We start from the raw sequence: 18831 nt of genomic DNA, 5'->3' as shown, positions 1-18831 counted from the left end.
GTGTGTGTGCGAGTTAATACATATGTGTATATACAGTATGCATACATAAAAATACTTGTGTGTATGTACATGTGTAATTGCATATGTACTGTATACATAGTGTATCACCATCATTGCAACCATCAAATGGCTTTCATAATTAAATTAATGAATTGACTGATGTAGGAAGGAACGAATGAACAAGTCCAAACGCGTAAGAAACTCGTACGAGGTCGCGCCAATGCTGCTTTTTGCAGTAGCTTTCGGTTCTTGGTGGTGTGAAGGTGTGTACATTGTGTTATCTCTTTTAAACGGTGTATCTGTCTCTGTATGCTGTAGAAACGAATCGGCATTGTTTTATTTATTTATTATTATTATTTTAATATCAATTAAAGTTCTTTTTTTTTACAATTTCTTAGTAATTTCTTCCTCAGAACTTTAATAGTCCTTTGGTTCTTTTATTTTTCTCTTTCATGAATGCCATGTTCTTTGGAAGCTTGTTTAAACCAAGTTAATGGTCTTTCAGGCTTCCTCCAGGTGAATAGGAGTTCACTTTTTGAATAATATGAATTATATATCACCACAGGGGGCATCAGGATTTTAGAGGTGATTAGGTGGGGCATCAGGATTTTAGAGGTGATTAGGTGGGGCATCAGGATTTTAGAGGTGATTAGGTGGGGCATGGTCAAAAAAAGGTTGGGAACCACTGGTCCAGGGGGTTCTTTTGTTACTGCGTATGTTAATCAAAATGACTTCTTTGTTTTGTTAAAATTAGGAATGGTTCTTTGTTATGTTAAGTGCTTTCTGTAACCCCCCGGCTCGCCTCAGGCTCACTCAGCTCACTTCCATCTAGCGGGAGCAGCCTTCGGCCCCGCCAAACTGGGTAATCAGCTTGTGTGGATGCTGTGTGATGTCCCCACCTCGCCAAATAACACAGTACACCATATGCGATTAAATGATTACACTTTATAGAGAGTACTAGAACTAAGTGATTAATAATGATACAGTATCTATGAAGGAAAAGAAAATAAAAAGGCGCCAAAACTTATCAAAGTCCAAACCACTTTGTGCACAATCGTTGGAGCTCAATTAACAAAGTCTTCTCGCCACCATTCGATCCCCTCAAACCTCCTCGACTCGCAGCTCAGGACCACCTGAAGTGATTAATCAAGCACCCCCCCCCCCCTGCACGTCTGTCTTCGTCTCCTCTCCTCGCTGAACCTCCTGGCCTCAGACCCCTGCTCGGGGTCCATTCCATCGCCCAGCTTACTCCCCTCACGCCGACTCCCCAAAAGCCCGCCAACAATAGCTTACAGACTCAGAAGAGAGAGAATAACATTAATCCTGATTGGTTAACAAAATGAATACAATTCACGATATCAGTAATTTTAACCCAAACAAACTGCGAAGAGAAAGCACTTCTCATAACAAATAAGCATTCGTACTTTTAACAAAACAAAGAAGCCATTTTGATCAACATACGCAGTAACAAAAGAACCCCCTAGACACAAAAAAAACCACAAAAGAAGCAACCCCCTTACAGTATCAATTTCAATTCTGTGCAAAAGTCTTGGACACCCTAGATTATTTTATCTGGTTTCATATGGCATGGCCTCCATAAAGCCCAGATCTCAATAGCATTGATGCTGCCTGGCTGTCTCAGATTACCAAGAGAGACAGAAGCAAGCAAGATAGCTAAAGTTTGCAGAACTGTGGCAAGTTCTCCAAGATGCTTGGAATAACCTACCAGCCAAGTTTTCTTATAAAATTGCACTGCAGTGTACCTAAGTTTTAAAGGCAAAGGGAGGCCACACCAAATATTGATTTGATTGAGTTTTTTACTATTTTCTGCTGTTTATAATTTTTTTGATATTTAGAAACTTTATATTTCATTATTTTTGAAAGCGTCTTCGCTTTACAAGTTTTTTTTTACATGTGCCGAAGACTTTTGCACAGTACTGCACTTATGGAAAATGATTTAATTGGATGGTGAATAAAGGTAATCGGTTAAGAATTAGCTGTTTTGGATCAAGCAAGGTTAGTGAGGAGAGCATACTGTATTCTCGTTCATCAAGAAGATGAAGGCATATGTAAACTGTTTCATCACACAAACACACTCCATATCACATTGCACTTTGTTGTTTGAAGACACCTGGAAATGATGAGGAGAGCCAGCTACCAACATTGCAGGATGACATAGGTAGCTTAATTAAATGTACGAGCACAGTCAGATTGTGCTAAGAATGTAGTGGCAATCAGTACAGGCGAGATAATCTTACACAGACTGCTCGCGGCTATCCTGATTAAATTGCCCTGCCAGGTGCTCAGGTTTTTTTTTTATTGGAACACACAATCTTGGATTTGCAATACGCTAACTTGGCAAGAAAACTATCCTGTTATGATTGTTGTTTACTGACCCCGCCCCCCACCGCTGACGTTTATAATCTCATGAGCAGAAACTCATTGCAAAATAAACATTGCAATGTAGAATCCAAAAATTTACAGCACAATTGAATTCATCCATTGAGCTATACTTTGTGAATTTCAGAGCTTTCATTGGGATATTTACTTGATAGTTCTGACCTCTATTCCAAAACCTGGATTAGGTATTTCTACACATAGATATCGCACTAAGATTCATGCGGTAATGCTGTCTCAGCAAGAGTAACTAGGACACAGATTTAAGCAGCTTTATGGTGAAAATTCACTTCTCCAATGATTTCAAAATCATTTGTTCATGATAGCATTGATAGAAGTGGATGAAGACACTGTCAACCATCCAGATGAACAGTCTCGGCCTGAAACTGATTGGGGAGCATGCCTTATGAGAATAGGTTGAGTGAACTCGGCCTTTTTTCCTTGGAGCGATGGAGATTGAGAGGTGACCTGATAGAGGTGTACAAGATGATGAGAGGCATTGATTGTGTGGATAGTCAGAGGCTTTTTCCCAGGGCTGAAATGGTTGCCACAAGAGGACACAGGTTTAAGGTGCTGGGGAATAGATACAGAGGAGATGTCAGGGGTAAGTTTTTTACTCAGAGAGTGGTGAGTGCGTGGAATGGGCTACTAGCAATGGTGGTGGAGGTGGATACAATAGGGTCTTTTAAGAGACTTTTGGATAGGTACATGGAGCTTAGAAAAATAGAGGGCTATAGGTAAGCCTAGGAATTTCTGAGGTAGGGACATGTTCGGCACAACTTTGTGGACTGAAGGGCCTGTATTGAGCTGTAGGTTTACTATATTTCTATGAAATGTCAGCTATTTACTCATTTCCATAGATGCTGCCTGGCCTGCTGAGTTCCTCCGGTATTTTGTGTATATTACTTTGATTTCCAATTTCTGCATATTTTCTCTTGTTTGTGAAGATACTGTCCACCTCGCGTGACACCACACTTGTGCAAAATGGGTAAGACTAGGAAGAATAAATATGGTATCCCAACAGTGGGCACCTTAGAAGTAGGATTTTAACCTACTTGAAACCTGAAGTCCTGACGTATCATTCTGCCTTGAAGGTTAAGCCAGGTGATCAATCCTGATTTGATTACTAGTGTGGAGCATGGCAACTGAAATAGCAAACACTGCTTTCAATAGCTTGATAGTGGACCACCTGCCTGTGCATCAGATGACATTTTATCATGTGTGCAACACTTAGTCATCAATGATGGTGAGCAATCAGTTTACAATCAACAATTCTGGATCTGACACGTGAATCAAGAAGTGCTAAATGATGGAAAGTGGTATCGGGAGTGCTCTACACTCTCCACACCACATTTGTGTGGCTAGGCACAGCTCAAATGCAACCTATAAATTTGCTGATGATACAAGTATTTCTTTCTTTTCTTTTTCAATCTTTTTATTATTATTAATATCAACATAATAAGATTGATACATAGATAATGGGATTACAAACATACACATTTCAACAGAACATGAAAGAACACATAATCAATAGTTACAATATAAATGAGTCTTCCCAAATCATGGACGATACAAATAAACAAGGCAAGCCTAGGTATATCATAATATATATTAAAAAAAGGAAAAAGAAAAAAAAATTATGCAGGAAAAACTAATCTAACAATCTAATAACTAATAAGGAAAAAAAGGGAAAAAGAAAAAATGAAAAAAGGGCTGTTTATAATATCTAACAAAAATACAAAATCATCAGTGTCGTCAACTCCGATCCTCTCAACATATGTAAAATCGAAACTGGAAAAACAAATAGGCTTGGAACAGGGTCATATTACATCATATGAAAATATTGAATAAATGGTCTCCATATCTTTTCAAATTTAATAGAAGTATCAAATACAACACTTATAATTTTTTCTAAATTTAGACATAACATAGTTTGAGAAAACCAATGAAATACGGTAGGAGGATTAATTTCTTTCCAATTCAACAAAATAGATCTTCTAGCCATTAATGTAAGAAATGCAATCATTCGACAAGCAGAAGAGGATAAATGGACTGAGTCCATCATTGGTAAACCCGAAAATTACAGTAATAGGATGAGGTTGTAAATCAATGTTCAATACCGTGGAAATAATATCAAAAATGTCTTTCCAATATTTTTCAAAAGCGGACAAGACCAGAACATATGAGTTAAAGACGCTATCTCAGAATGACATCTGTCACAAATAGGATTTATATAGGAATAAAAATGAGCCAATTTATCCTTGGACATATGAGCCCTATGCACAACCTTAAACTGTATTAATGAATGTTTAGCACATATAGATGATGAATTAACTTATTGAAGAATAATTCTCAATAGGGATAGAAAGGTTAAGTTCTCTTTCCCAGTCCTTTTTAATCTTATAGAAGGGCTCTGAACGTATCTTCATAATTATATTGCAGAGTTTTGATATTAGCCCTTTCTGAAAAGGATTTAGTTCAAACAAATTCTCCAAAATACCTGAAGACACAAGATTTGGAAAGGTAGGAAGTACAGTATTTAAGAAATTCCTAATCTGTAAATATCTAAAAAAAAATTAAATCTAGGCAAATTATAATTATTAGATAATTGTTCAAAAGACATAAAACAATTATCCAAAAATAAATCAGAAAATCGTAGTAATCCTTTAGTCTTCCAAGCTGAATAAGCTTGGTCTATAACAGAAGGATAAAAAAAGCAATTGGATACAATAGGAAAATTTAAAACAAACTGAGTCAACCCAAAAAATTTCCAAAATTGAAACCATATACGTAAAGTATGTTTAACTATCGGATTGTCAGTTCGTTTCTGCAATTTAGAAAGAGCAAAGGGAAGAGAAGACCCTAAAATAGAACCCAGTGAAAATCCTTGTACAGATTTAATTTCCAGGTTCACACAATGAGGGCTTAACGATAAATCCCAATCCTTTAACCAACATATCAAATATCGGATATTGACTGCCAATAATAAAATCTAAAATTAGGCAATGCCAATCCACCTTCCTTCCTTGCCTTCTGTAAATATTTTTTACCTAATCTAGGATTTTTATTCTGCCATATATATGAGGAAAGTTTTGAATCAACATTAGCAAAAAAAGATTTCGGAATAAAAATTGGTACCGCTTGAAATAGATATAAAAACTTGGGTAAAATAACCATCTTAATAACATTAATCTGACCTATCAGAGATAAAGATACTGGTGACCATTTAGTAAACAAACATTTAATCTGATCGATTAGTGGTAAAAAATTAACCTTAAATAAATCCTTATAGTTTTTTGTGATTTTAATCCCTAAGTAAATAAGAGAGTCATTAACTAAATTAAAAGGTAAATTTCCATAAATTGGAACCTGTCTATTTGAAGGAAACAATTCACTCTTATTAAGATTTTATTTATACCCGGAAAAATTACTAAATTGAGCCAACAATGATATAACTGCAGGAATGGATTTCTCAGGATCAGAAATAAATAATAATAAATCATCTGCATATAATGAAAGCTTATGTATATCCGTCCCACAATTAATGCCAAAAATGTTTTGTGATTCTCTGATAGCAATTGCCAAGGGTTCTAAAGCAATATCAAATAATAATGGACTAAGAGGACAGCCTTGTCTAGTACCCTGAAATAAACGAAGAAAGGGAGATCTTTGATTGTTAGTAAGCACCGAGGCTACTGGAGTATGATATATCAGTTTAGTCCAAGAAATGAATGTCGGACTAAAATTAAACTTCTCAAGCACAGTAAATAAGTATTGCCATTCAACTCTATCAAATGCTTTCTCCGCATCTAATGAAATGACACATTCTGAAGTGCTATGTGAAGGAATATAAACAATATTCAATAATCTCCTAACATTGAAAAAAGAATAGCGATTTTTAATAAAACCAGTTTGACCTTCCGAGATAATTTGAGGTAATACCTTCTCCAGCCTGGATGCCAGTAACTTGGAAAAGATCTTGGAATCTACATTCAATAAAGATATTGGTCGATAGGATGTACAGTCAGTAGGGTCTTTATCTTTCTTCAATATTAAAGAAATGGAAGCTCTATAAAAAGATTGTGGCAGATTACCCAATCTAATTGCTTCTTCAAAAACCCTGCATAACCAAGGAGAAAGAGTAGCGGAAAAACATTTTAAAAATTCTACTGTATACCCATCTGGACCTGGTGCTTTCCCAGAATTCATAGAGGAAATAACCCCTTTAATTTCTGCATCCATAATAGGAGTTTCTAATATTGAAAGATCATCTGATGATAATTTTGGAAAATTCAATTTCCCAAGAAAATCACACATGGTATTATAATCATGAGCGAATTCAAAATGATACAGGGAGGTATAAAAATCTTGAAAAGATTTGTTTATCTCATCATGGTTAACTGTCAGATCCCCATTCTACTGACGAATCTTAGTAATTTGACGTTTAACCAAAGCATTCTTCAATTGACTAGCTAACAGTTTACCCAATTTATCACTATGTATATAAAAATCAGATCTGGTTTTCATTGATTTTCAATCGAAGATGTAAGTAATAAGCTATGTTCCATTTGAAGTTCAACCCTTTGTTTGTAAAGCTCCTTACTAGGAGTAGTTGAATATTTCTTGTCAATCTCTTTAATTTTATCAACCAATAAAAGAGTTTCCTTCTTAATGTGTTTTCTCAGACCAACGGAGTAGGAGATAATCTGTCCATGTATATATGCTTTAAAAGTGTCCCAAAGTGTTCTGCAAGAAATATCATCCATGGAATTAGTTGAAAAGAAGAAATCGATCTGTTCCTTCATAAATTTAATAAAATCCAGAACTTGCAGTAAGGTAGAATCAAATCACCATTGTCTAGCACTAGAAGCTGTATCTGTAAATTTAATAGAAAGTTTTAATGGAGCATGGTCAGAGATGGCTATAATATCATAATTATAACCAATTACTGATGGAATAAAACAAGAGTCAATAAAAAATAATCAATTCTCGAGTAAGAATGATAAACATGTGAGAAAAATGAAAACTCTTTGTCCTTAGAATGCAAAAATCTCCAAATATCAAAAATTCCATTATCAGTCAAAAAAGAGTTAATATAAGTGGCCGACTTATTAGGTAAAGTCTGAGTAGATATAGATCTGTCCAACAAAGGATTTAAACAACAATTAAAGTCACCACCCATTATTAACTTATATTCATTTAGATTAGGTAGAGAAGTAAATAAGGACTTAAAAAAATCGGGATAATCCACATTTGGAGCATAAACATTAACCATAGCAACCTTTTTGTTAAAAAGTAAGCCAGTAATTAACAAAAATCTACCATTCGGATCTGAAAAAATATCATGTTGGACAAATGCAATAGAGGAGTCAATAAAAATTGAAACTCCCTTTACTTTAGCATTCGAATTCGAATAGTACTGTTGATCCTTCCAAAACCTAAAAAAGCGATAACTATCCTCTTTCCTCACATGAGTTTCTTGTACAAAAATAATATGTGCATTCAGTCTTTGGAATACTTTGAAAATCTTTTTCCATTTAATCAGATGGTTTAAGCCATTAGTATTCCAAGAGACAAAATTAATGGTCTGAGCCATATTTCTAAAATCAACCCTTTGGTATATAAAGGGTTAACCAAATTATGAACTCATGCACCCGGAAGAGGAACAAAAATAAGGGGCAGACCCGGAAATGACGACATCGTGGACATTTTAGTAGTTTAAAATCAGCCCAAATAAAAAAACTAAAAAAAACTGATGTAAGGAATATAAGATTTAGAAAAAGACCCCCACCCCCCACCCAAGAGGAGCAAATTCCTCCCTAGCCAGGAAAAGGCTGGGAAGAAAGAGAAATGAAACTAAATCTACCCCCATATCAGCAGAAGGCAACTCCGTATATAAAGGTTAAAAAAGATCCACCCAAACTCTCAAGAAATAATAATCACTATACTAAAACCAAACTTCTTAATATAATTGCTAGTAAAAAAAAACCAAAAAGAATATAATCACTAGTAACTTATAAATCGGGTTAAAACCCAAGCAAACCAAAAAAATTTAAACTGTGATAAGAAATGCATTATAGGGAGAAGACAAGAGAAAAAAAATGGCAAAATAAAGAAAAGCCAAAAATATTTTAGAGAAGAAACCGCCATCTTAGTAAAAAAAAGTTTGCCTTCGAAGGATTAGTAATAATGACCAAAGATAAAGTACAGTGATTGAAGTAAGTAAAATAAAAAGATTAGTACATCAAAAAAAAACTTTAACTGGAGTATAAAATATAGAGTAAACCTACACCAATAGCCAGAAACAAAATCTGGTTTTGGAAACATAAACCATCTTGCAACGATCAAAATCACTCATTTATTAAAGATGAGAATCCGCAGCAGTAGGGAAGTTCTCATTCAGAAAGCTTCTAGCTTCAGATATAGAAAAGAAAACACGCCGAGATGCATTGGGAGGCGAAATTCTGAGCTTCGCAGGGTATAAGAGCGCAGGTTTTAGATATTTCTCATAACATTCGGACATCACAGGTTTAAAAAGAAGCCTTGCCTTCATTACTTCTGGACTGAAATCCTCCACTAATCGAAAATTGAATTCTTGGAATTTGACCATCCCTACACACCGAGCCACACGAATAAGTTGCTCTTTAACATGCACATAATGAAATCGGACAATTACAACAGGTGGTTTAGCTGAAGCACTTGGTGATCGATGCATAATTCTGTGAGCGCAATCGAGTAACGGAGGACTGGGAATACAGAAGGGAACGCATCCTTTAAAAGTTGAGCAAAATACTTCGAGGGATCCCTTTGTTCAATACCTTCCGGGAGACCAAGTATGCGTAAGTTCTGTCTTCTGGACCGATTCTCAAAGTTGATACTCTTGGCTTTAAGTGTTTCCACCTGTTTAATCGTCAAAGATAATTTCTGCTCCAGTTTTTCGATTATCAAGTCTCGCTTCCGAGCGTCCTCTTGCAAAGTTGCAATTAGAGCTTGCTGCTGGTTAACTACTGAATCAGTCTTATCCATATAATCCTGAAAGGCCTTTATATCTTGTTTGAAAATTTGTCATTGTTCTTCAAATTTTTCATTTCAAACCTCCAATAACATTTCATAAGTCAATTCAATGCGCTTAGGGTCGGTCTTTTTCTTCTTCCCGTTCCTGTTAGAATCTTTCCCAGATTCTCGCCCTTTAGATCTCAGAGCCATTTCTGTATTCATTTCTTCAAAATTCACAATAAACTCTTAAAGATAAGTCCAAAAAAGTAGCAAGAATCTTTTGGTGTAGGTAAAAGTAAGTTAAATAAGGGTGATCATAGGTTAAAAAAAGTAAAGGTTATGGAGCGAATCTGAAACAGTGCTCACTCCATGAGCGCCTCCTGCTGACCTCCGATGATACAAGTGTCATTGGCAGAATTTCAGAAGGTGACTCGGAGGCGTACAACAGTGAGGTAGATCAGCTGGTTGAGTGGTGTCGCAACAACAGCCTTTCACTCAATGTCAGTAAAACAAGGAACTGATTGTGGACTTCAGGAAGTGGAAGTCGAGGGAACACACACCAGTCCTTATCAAGGGATCAGAAGTGGAAAAGGTGAGCTGTTTTGAGTTCCTGGGCATCAACAGCTTTAAGAATCAATCCTGGCCCAATATATTGATGCAATTGCAAAGAAGGCACATCGGTGGCTATATTTTATTAGACTGAACTCCTGCCTCAGCAAGGACCTGGACCCAGTGCAATTTGCCTATCGCCACAATAAGTCAACGGCAGACACAATCTCAATGGCTCTCCACATGGCTTTAGACCACATAGACAACACACACACCTATGTCAGGATGCTGTTCATCGACTATAGCTCAGCATTTAATACCATTATTCCCACAATCCTGATTGAGAAGTTGCAGAACCTGGGCCATTGTACCTCCCTCTGCAATTGGATCCTCGACCTCCTAAATGGAAGACCACAATCTGTGTGGATTGGTGATAACATGTCCTCCTTGCTGATGATCAACACTGATCATCAAGGGTGTGTGCTTAGCCCACTGCTCTACTCTCTGTATACACGACTGTGTGGCTAGGCATAGCTCAAATACCATTTACAAATTTGCTGATGATACAACCATTGTTGGTAGAATCTCAGAGGTGACAAGAGGGCGTACAGGAGTGAGATATGCCAACCAGTGGAATGGTGTCACATCAACAACCTGGCACTTAATGTCAGTAGGACGAAAGATCTGATTGTGGACTTCAGGAAGGGTAAGACGAAGGAACTCATACCAATTCTCATAGAGGGATCAGAATTGAAGAGAGTGAGCAGCTTCAAGTTCCTGGGTGTCAAAATCTCTGAGGATCTAACTTGGTCCCAACATATCGATGTAGTCATAAAGAAGGCAAGACAGCGGCTATACTTTATTAGGAGTTTGAAGAGATTTGGCATGTCAACAAATACACTCAAAAACTTCTATAGATGTACTGTGGAGAGCATTCTGACAGGCTGCATCACTGTCTGGTATGGAGGGGTTACTGTACAGGACCAAAAGAAGATGCAGAAGGTTGTAAATCTAGTCAGTTCCATCTTCGGTACTAGCCTACAAAGTACGCAGGCCATCTTCAGGGAGTGGTGTCTCAAAAAGGCAGCGTCTATTATTAAGGACCTCCAGCACCCAGGGCATGCCCTTTTCACACTCAGCGATTCAGGAAGTTTCTACCCCTCTGCCATCTGATTCCTAAATGGACATTGAAGCTTTGGACACTCCCTCACTTTTTTTTTAATATACAGTATTTCTATTTTTGCACATTTAAAAAAAAACCTATGCAATATATATAATCGATTTACTTGTTTATTATTATGTTTTATTTCATTTATTATTATTTTTTCTCTCCTAGATTATATGTTATATTGAACTGCTGCTGCTAAATTAACAAATTTCACGTCACATTCCTGCGACAATAAACCTAATTCTGAGGATTGGTATATCACCAATCACAAATTTCTACAGATGTACTGTGGAAAGCATTTAACTGGTTGAATCATCGTCTGGTATGCCACTGCACAGGATCAGAAAAAGCTGCGGGAAGTTGTAATCTCAGCCAGCCCCATCGTGAGCACTAGTTTGTCCATCACGAAGGATCCCTATCGCCCAAGACATGTCTCTTCTCATTGCTACCATCAGCAAGGTGGTACAGGAGCCTGAAGTCACACACCTCAATGTTTCAGGAACAGCTTCTTCCCCTCCCCGTCAGATTTCTGAATGGACAATGATCCCATGAAGATGAACACTGCATACTGTGTATTCTCCCTTTCTTTGCACTACCTACTTAAAAAAAGAAAATTAAATTAAGTATATCTTATTTATAGTTATATATTGCAATGATGTACTGCTGCAAACCCAACAAATTTCACTACATATGCTAGTGATCCTGAAACATCAGTGGGGGAGCGTACATTCCAGCCCACAACAAAGAGTGCCTACAATGTTCAGCACATCAACACAGCAGCAACAAAAACAAAGCAAAACAAGCCCTTTTCTCTGTCACTCTTTTGACTCTTTCTCACTCTCTATACTCGCAGATATCAGGCCTCCAACTTGGGACTTCTTTGATCTGAGCATTGACCCCTGGACTCGCCAATCGCGGGTTTGATCTTCAGGCCTCGTCCCTCTGATACCAGTGACCTAGGAGAGTCACTGGCCTTCGTGACTCCTTCAGGCTTCTAAGTTCAGGCTCACCAACTTTGATCTTCGACCTCGGGCTTCTACGGCTGGAGTCACTGAGCTCCAGACTTGGCTGATGTCTGGATATAGAACCTTTGGGCCTCAACCCCAGGCCTCGCCAGTCACGGGATTAAGCTTCAGACCTTGACAGCCCTGGTGAGCTGGGGTGTTACTGTCCCTTGTGGGTCCCCAGGGCTCGCCAACTTGGGGATTACTGGTCTCCTCGGTGCTTGCCAACCTGGCATCCAAAATCGTTAACCTTCAATCACAGGTGCTCCAACCTGGACTCTGAATGCCAGCTTCTCCTAGACTCTCCATTTACTTCCCCTGACCTCTAACCCTCCCTCATTCCTGCCCCTGAATCCTGATCTGTCCTCTAACTCCGAGTGCTGTCCCCAAAGCCATCCCTACAAACCTAGAAAAGAACCCAACTGGGTCTGAGCCACATTAGCGGACTTCGACGTTCAGAGCCATGTAGCTACCTTCCTTTGACATTTAGTGGCATCACCATTGCAAATGACTTGGCCACATGCACTGGCTGCATGAGTCCACAATGACTGTATCTCAGTCCTGATAACCTTTCACCATTTGGAAGCTACCAGCAAAGAGCATGACAGCATGTTGTCAACGTGTCTGGCTGAGTGCATCTCCAACAGTGCATGTGAAGTTACACACATCAGGTCAAAGCAGCTCAGTTAATTGATTGCTCAAGTGTTCATTTGTTCCATCATTAACGTACAGTGTTTGATCTGCAAAACATAGTGTAATTACTAGGCTACTCGAGCAGCATCTCCCAAATAATACAAGGCTCTTAGCCACATAGGAACACAGTTCCCTTTAAGTCATACCTCACCCTGACTTGGAAATGTGCTCTGAGCGTCCATCATTAGGTACCTAGCAAAGTGGTCCGTGGTCTTCTGCTGTAGCCCACCGCTTCAAAGTTCAACATGTTGTCCATTCAGAGATGCTCTTCTGTGCACAACTGTAGTAATGCATGGATATTTGAGTTGCTGTTGCCTTCCTGTCAGCTTAAACCAGTCTGGCTGTTCTCCTCTGACCTCATTCATTAATAAGCCATTTCCTCCCACACAACTGTCACTCACTGGATGTTTTTTTCAAATTTTTTTTTTGCATGATTCGCTATAAACTTTAGAGACAGTTGTGCAGGAAAATCCCAGGAGTTCGGCAGTTTCTGAGATACTCAAACCATCCTGTCTGGCACCAGCAATTATTCCATAGTCAAAGTCAATTAGATCACATTTCTTCCCCATTCTGATGTTTGGTTTGAACAACAACTGAACCTCTTGACCATGTCTGTGGGCTTTTATGCACTGAGTTGCTGCCACTGATTGGCTGAATAGGTACTTACATTAATGAGGTATACTTTAAAAACAAAAGGAAGTGGACACTGAGTGTATCATTTATACTAGTTCAGATATTGAAGTTCCCTGCTCTATATTAAGCAGGAATACTGCAGCAATCCTGGAAGGCAGTTCATCTTCACCTTCTCAAGGGCAGTTATGGATGATTAATGCCAGCACCCTGATAAATTACTAAAATAAAAGGCAAAGACAGAAGGGAAGTAGGAAGTAAGACTGATTAGTTTGTGTTCAGAGTTGCAAAATTTAACGTGTAAGTTTTGTTTGAAATTTTGCTTTGTGGTTCTTTGAGTTGTGGCAAAGTAAATTCTATCATGGGTCTGTTTGGTGAGTGAGTTATTCAGTTTGTAAGGACTTTGCAATCTAAAGAGTTCTCTGTGGAACCTTCTGCTACATAGAAACACATCTCCCTTTAAATCATACATCACCCTAACTTGGAAATGTACATAACCTTCTGCTGTGCTCCTCATCTGCTTCTTGTCCTGCTCCTTGGTTGATCATCGTAAAGTGAATAGCAAAGCTAGGTAGCTTGCAAGAGATGCTTCAAAATTCAGCACCAAGTGCCTTATCACTGTACTGCTCATTATAGATAGCATTGTTTCAGCATGCTAATGGTTTGAACTATCCTATTTGATGTGGTAACATAGATTATTCTCCACACAGGCATTGTGGTTGTATGGTGGTATCATGTGGATAGCCAAACTTTCATAAACTGCAGTGGTGAAATGCAGATGTTACGCAGGTCCGTTGCTGAGTAAGGCCAAGCTGAATTCTGTCAGAATACTAGACATTGTGTTGCTGCTTTTTATTTGGCCATTGGTCTTGCATCAATTTGATTGTTAGAGAAAAGAGTTCCTCTTGGTTTCGTTAGAGGAAAGTTTATGTGGTACATAAACAAATTAATGCAAATACAGTTATTACTATTCTGGACCAGGAGGCACCATCTAAATCATCCATATTTGGGTACTCTCTCTGTCTGTTGCACTCTGGTAAGGAAATGTAGATGCCTTTGAATCTCATTGGCTTCTTTAATGAATTTCTAAATGTCAGGCTGCTTGATGTTTCAGTTCTCCAGCTCCAGCCTTCCAGCCTGGCAGCAGTCCTTAAATATAAGCTCATGGCTAAAGTCACCTTGACAGGCTGTCTCTGCATTGAGCTTGCATTAAGTGTTGGATTTCTGTGAGGTCAGCATTCCAGATGTACAGAGATTTTGCACTTTATCTCTTGCTGAGTTTGAGAACGAGATTGTTCCCCAAATGCTTTACCCTTCCCTTGCTGGTTGAAGGGAAAAAAATCTAGCAATTAGGGAAGCCATAATTGTCCCCATCTTCTCACACTACCAAATCTCTGATAACCTTTCTACAGTTATGTTAAACTCCAGATTAACCCATGACATAAGATAAAAACTCTATTGTTTTACAGGGCAACACCAAGATGGGCATTTCAGTCATACCACATTGATACAATCATGTTATGTTTCTGGACCAATGCTCTAGAAGACAGAGATAATTCATATCCCATTGTGCCATTAACTACATCATGAATCACCTTCATGGAATGCCCATAGTCAGAAACAGGGAGTCAATTGTAGTTGATAATCAGCACTTTGGCAATCTCACTCTTATTCCAAAAATGAATTGAAGTAATTACACAGCAAACTAACTAAACATATTGCAATTTGCTAAAATTAGCTAGGTAAGATGTCGAACAGTATGAAATATTATGCAGCAAGTGAACTGACAGGTTGCCTCACTTGCATCAGTGTTGTTATTTTGATTGTGCTTTTGTGGTTTCTTTAAATAACAATGGAGCTTTGATTTGGGAATGATTCTAATTCACAGGTTAATTATTGACAGGTTTTTTAAATTCAGGATTTTGCAGTGTTCTTCATTCAAGTTATTCTCCATAAATATTTGTAATTTGTTTGTGCTGGAGCATTTAAATCTACAAATTGATAGTGATTGTATGGAAACCAAGATTGCAATAGAATAATCTATATTTTGCGCATTTACACTACAGGGGTATGAAGTGGTATGAGAGAAAACATTGTTATTTGAAGAATTCCTATGTGTAAAATTGTATTTCTTGTGTTCGATTCATCTTGGTTGTTCTGGAAAGATAGTGTATGAATACTGATTTAAAATTAAAGAAACCGGCATACAGCGGTGGGATATCGTAGTTTGATTTTTCTTAGTTTGTTTTTAAGCTTGTAAATTGGGCCTTATTTTAGTCTACAAGCAATAAAGTAAAACTTAAAAGACTTAAACTGCAAAGTTATAATGAATATGTTCATTATTTCATGATTAGAATTACAGTAATATGAGACAGATGGTTATTTTGTCTGTTATGGAACAACAGTCCCGGAGTGGGCCTCTGAATTTATTCATCGTTAGGTCACATCTGGAATTTCCAGTTGGCGGACGATTTCCCTCCACGCCACTCTGTCCCGACACTTGTCCACAACATCCCTGGTCTTGTCCAGCTTGGTCCAATCCTTGATGTTACCCAGCCATGTCATTCTTCATCTTCCTCTTACTTTCTTTCCCTCCACCTTTCCGTGAAGCAAATCCGACAAGATGTCATCTCTCCGTGTAACGTGTCCACAATAAGTAACGTTTAACTTCATAATCTTCTCCAGCAATGTCCATGGTCTGTCCACTTTGGACAAAGCCCTCTCATTTGAAACTTTCTGTACCTCATTTATTATGAAACAAATAAATAAATTCCTCAGAAGAAGGTTTACCTTATGGTTTACAATGTTTTGCATATTTCAGAAAAAATAGGAAGTTAAAATGACCAAATGTATTATCTGTTTATGCCAAGATTGATGCTGACAGCTTTATATACTGTGCTGTAATTTTATAAATATGCAGCATCAACTTTGTCCATTATCCATGCACATAGAGAATTCTGGGATGGAGAGCATTCAGAGGATTTTCATCCAGAATGAATAATGAAATTCAAATCTGAACTATTATTTTCTGCAATGTCACCATGACACTCGGTGTAACATAAAGTTAACAGCATGTGCAAGTATTTTGATGTATTCTTCAGAATCTCCTGCCCTATTTTGTTGACAGTTTGTTTCATTTACTAAAGTGCAATCCTGTCAACATTTCTAGCGTAACATTTTGAGAACTTCAACTGTTAAAAGTATATAATTGAACTGATCAGAAATATGATGTGGTGACAGCGAAAGGAGCACAAGATCCTGAATGAGGGTAGTTTATTATTTTGCGCAGTTTATTTCTGGTGGTTAAGAGTCTGAGTCAACAAACTTCAACAGAATAAATTGTGCTGAAAAACCTGGGGATGCCAAAACCGGAGTTCAAGTTCCTGTTTCTTAATGAAGTGCCATCTTGTGGAAGTTGTTGTAACTCTTTTCTGAATGTCCTTGTTTAAACGCACTTCTTACTTTGGTGTTCAACTTAAATTAAAAGTTTAATTTAGGCCAAATTAAAATAACAGACTATTAACAAAAGTAATTTCTTTCTTTTCTTTTCAGTATTACTGTACAACATTAGTGCAGATGTCAGTAGAATGATTGGATTTCCTTCCAGATTTAACTTTCCACCTGACGGCAGTTCAGGGGAGATTATGCTTTATCATAATACTACTACGTGTAACACACATCAAGCATTTATGAGGGTAAGTGAATTATTTCTACTCAAACTTTTCTAGTAGTTATTTTATATGAATAAAGCATAACTGAAATTTAGAATTGCTTTTGCTCTTGTGCTTTGTATTGTATATTGCTTTATATTTACTTTCTATACAAGGAACTGAAAAGAAGCAGGGTTCAAGGCCATGGATAATTGTGCATTGTTGTGTTAAGTTATGATTTGCACTAAATATTTAATAATGAAGCTGACAACAAAATGGGAAACAGAGTTAAATAGAACACGGGAGTGGGAGAGCAGCCAGGAATTCCTGAACTGCTGCATCATTTTGATGAGCAAAAAAACAAATTGAAATGAGGAAGTAGAGTTGTGCTTAATTGGAAGTATTTCGGTATTAATCATAACTTGGGGTGGATTGCCTGGAGAGAGTTTTCTCTCTTCCTCTTTCCCATGGTTTTTGTTGAATATAAGTACACGTGCTCTGAGTCCTGCTGCTTGATGCTCCATCCATGAAGTTTCTGATTTAGATTATTCTCAATGCTGATTTTGTAGCTGTAAGTGCATGTTAAACTAAGCTAACTCTTCATTATTGTGCCTCAGTGCCTTCAAAGTTTTTATTGGCCTGGATTTTCCTGTGAAATAGTAGACGTTCTGTGTGAGACTATCATTGTTTCTCCATGTAATTGGCAAAAAAAGGCCTAGATTCCTGAGCAGACCTGCTTGGACACATAACTTCCAAACATCCTGAGAGATTTTCACCTGCCATTCCCTCTGTGCTCAGACATTCGCTCTTCATAGAATGCTGATGCAGATTTAGGAACACCATTCATTTCAATGTGGAGGAATAGTTGTGAGGCTGAGAACCATGTTTCAGACATTCCTTTAGGTTTACTCTGTTAACATTAATATATTTGATTTTCTTGTGTTTCTGATTGTTTCACTATTTTAAATTTTGAGTTGATAGTTGAGAGTATGATAAATATTTGGTGTTTTTTTAAGTATTTGTGTTGGGAATGTGACATACATGAATAGCAAATTGTTGTCAGTACTGACCGTCAATAAGCATGGGAGCAAGATGCAGCCTACTGCATGAAAATTATTGTGGGTTGGGCTTGCAATTTACCACCTGGGATTTCTGCACCTCCCAAACCCTTGCTTGCTCTTTAGCATTATCTTAATTATATACTTTCCTGCACAAAGGAAACAACATTCCAAGCAATGCTCCAAGCACATTGTCACCAAAACCATCCATGACTGTAACAGGGCATTCTTGATTGTGTAGTTGTATCATCTTACTGTGGAGATCAGCTGAACTTTTGCTGCTTAAACTGCTTCTTATACCTACACGATGCTTTCAGTGACTAGTACACACAAACATCCAAGTCTCTTTCTGCTCTAATACTTAGCTTTTTCTACTTGTGGATAACTTCATGTTTATTAACATTATTCGACACCTGCCAGTGTTGCTCATTCACTGATTGTTACCCTGAAGCCTCATTGCATCCTCCTCAATTTTGTGAGCTTTGTCAGTTTGGTGCTTTCAGCAGCAAACATCAAAACGTGACATCTCCTTATCTAAATCAATGATACATATTACACAAAGGCTCAGGAATTACTCATAAGGATGTAATTCATGAGTTACCTCATGCCCTCTCTAAGAAGAGTATTCTTTGATCTTTTTAATATATATTCCACACCAAAACATTACCCCTGTAGAACACTTTTCA

General features: G+C 37.6%; 1 protein-coding gene across 1 annotated transcript in view; it reads left to right on the top strand.

Annotated features, from left to right (window-relative positions):
• itga4 (integrin alpha 4) overlaps positions 1 to 18831 on the top strand; it is a 150080-nt gene that overhangs the window by 52188 nt on the left and 79061 nt on the right. Inside the window, exon 15 of the mRNA XM_073047085.1 lies at positions 16990 to 17132. Coding sequence (XP_072903186.1) covers positions 16990 to 17132 — 143 coding nt within the window. The remainder of the gene's footprint in view (positions 1 to 16989; positions 17133 to 18831) is intronic.

The sequence above is a fragment of the Hemitrygon akajei genome, chromosome 5, assembly GCF_048418815.1.
Source record: "Hemitrygon akajei chromosome 5, sHemAka1.3, whole genome shotgun sequence".
In the NCBI taxonomy this organism is placed as follows: domain Eukaryota; kingdom Metazoa; phylum Chordata; class Chondrichthyes; order Myliobatiformes; family Dasyatidae; genus Hemitrygon; species Hemitrygon akajei.
The sequence above is the reverse complement of the archived record's forward strand: the minus strand, read 5'-3'. Positions and strand labels throughout refer to the sequence as shown.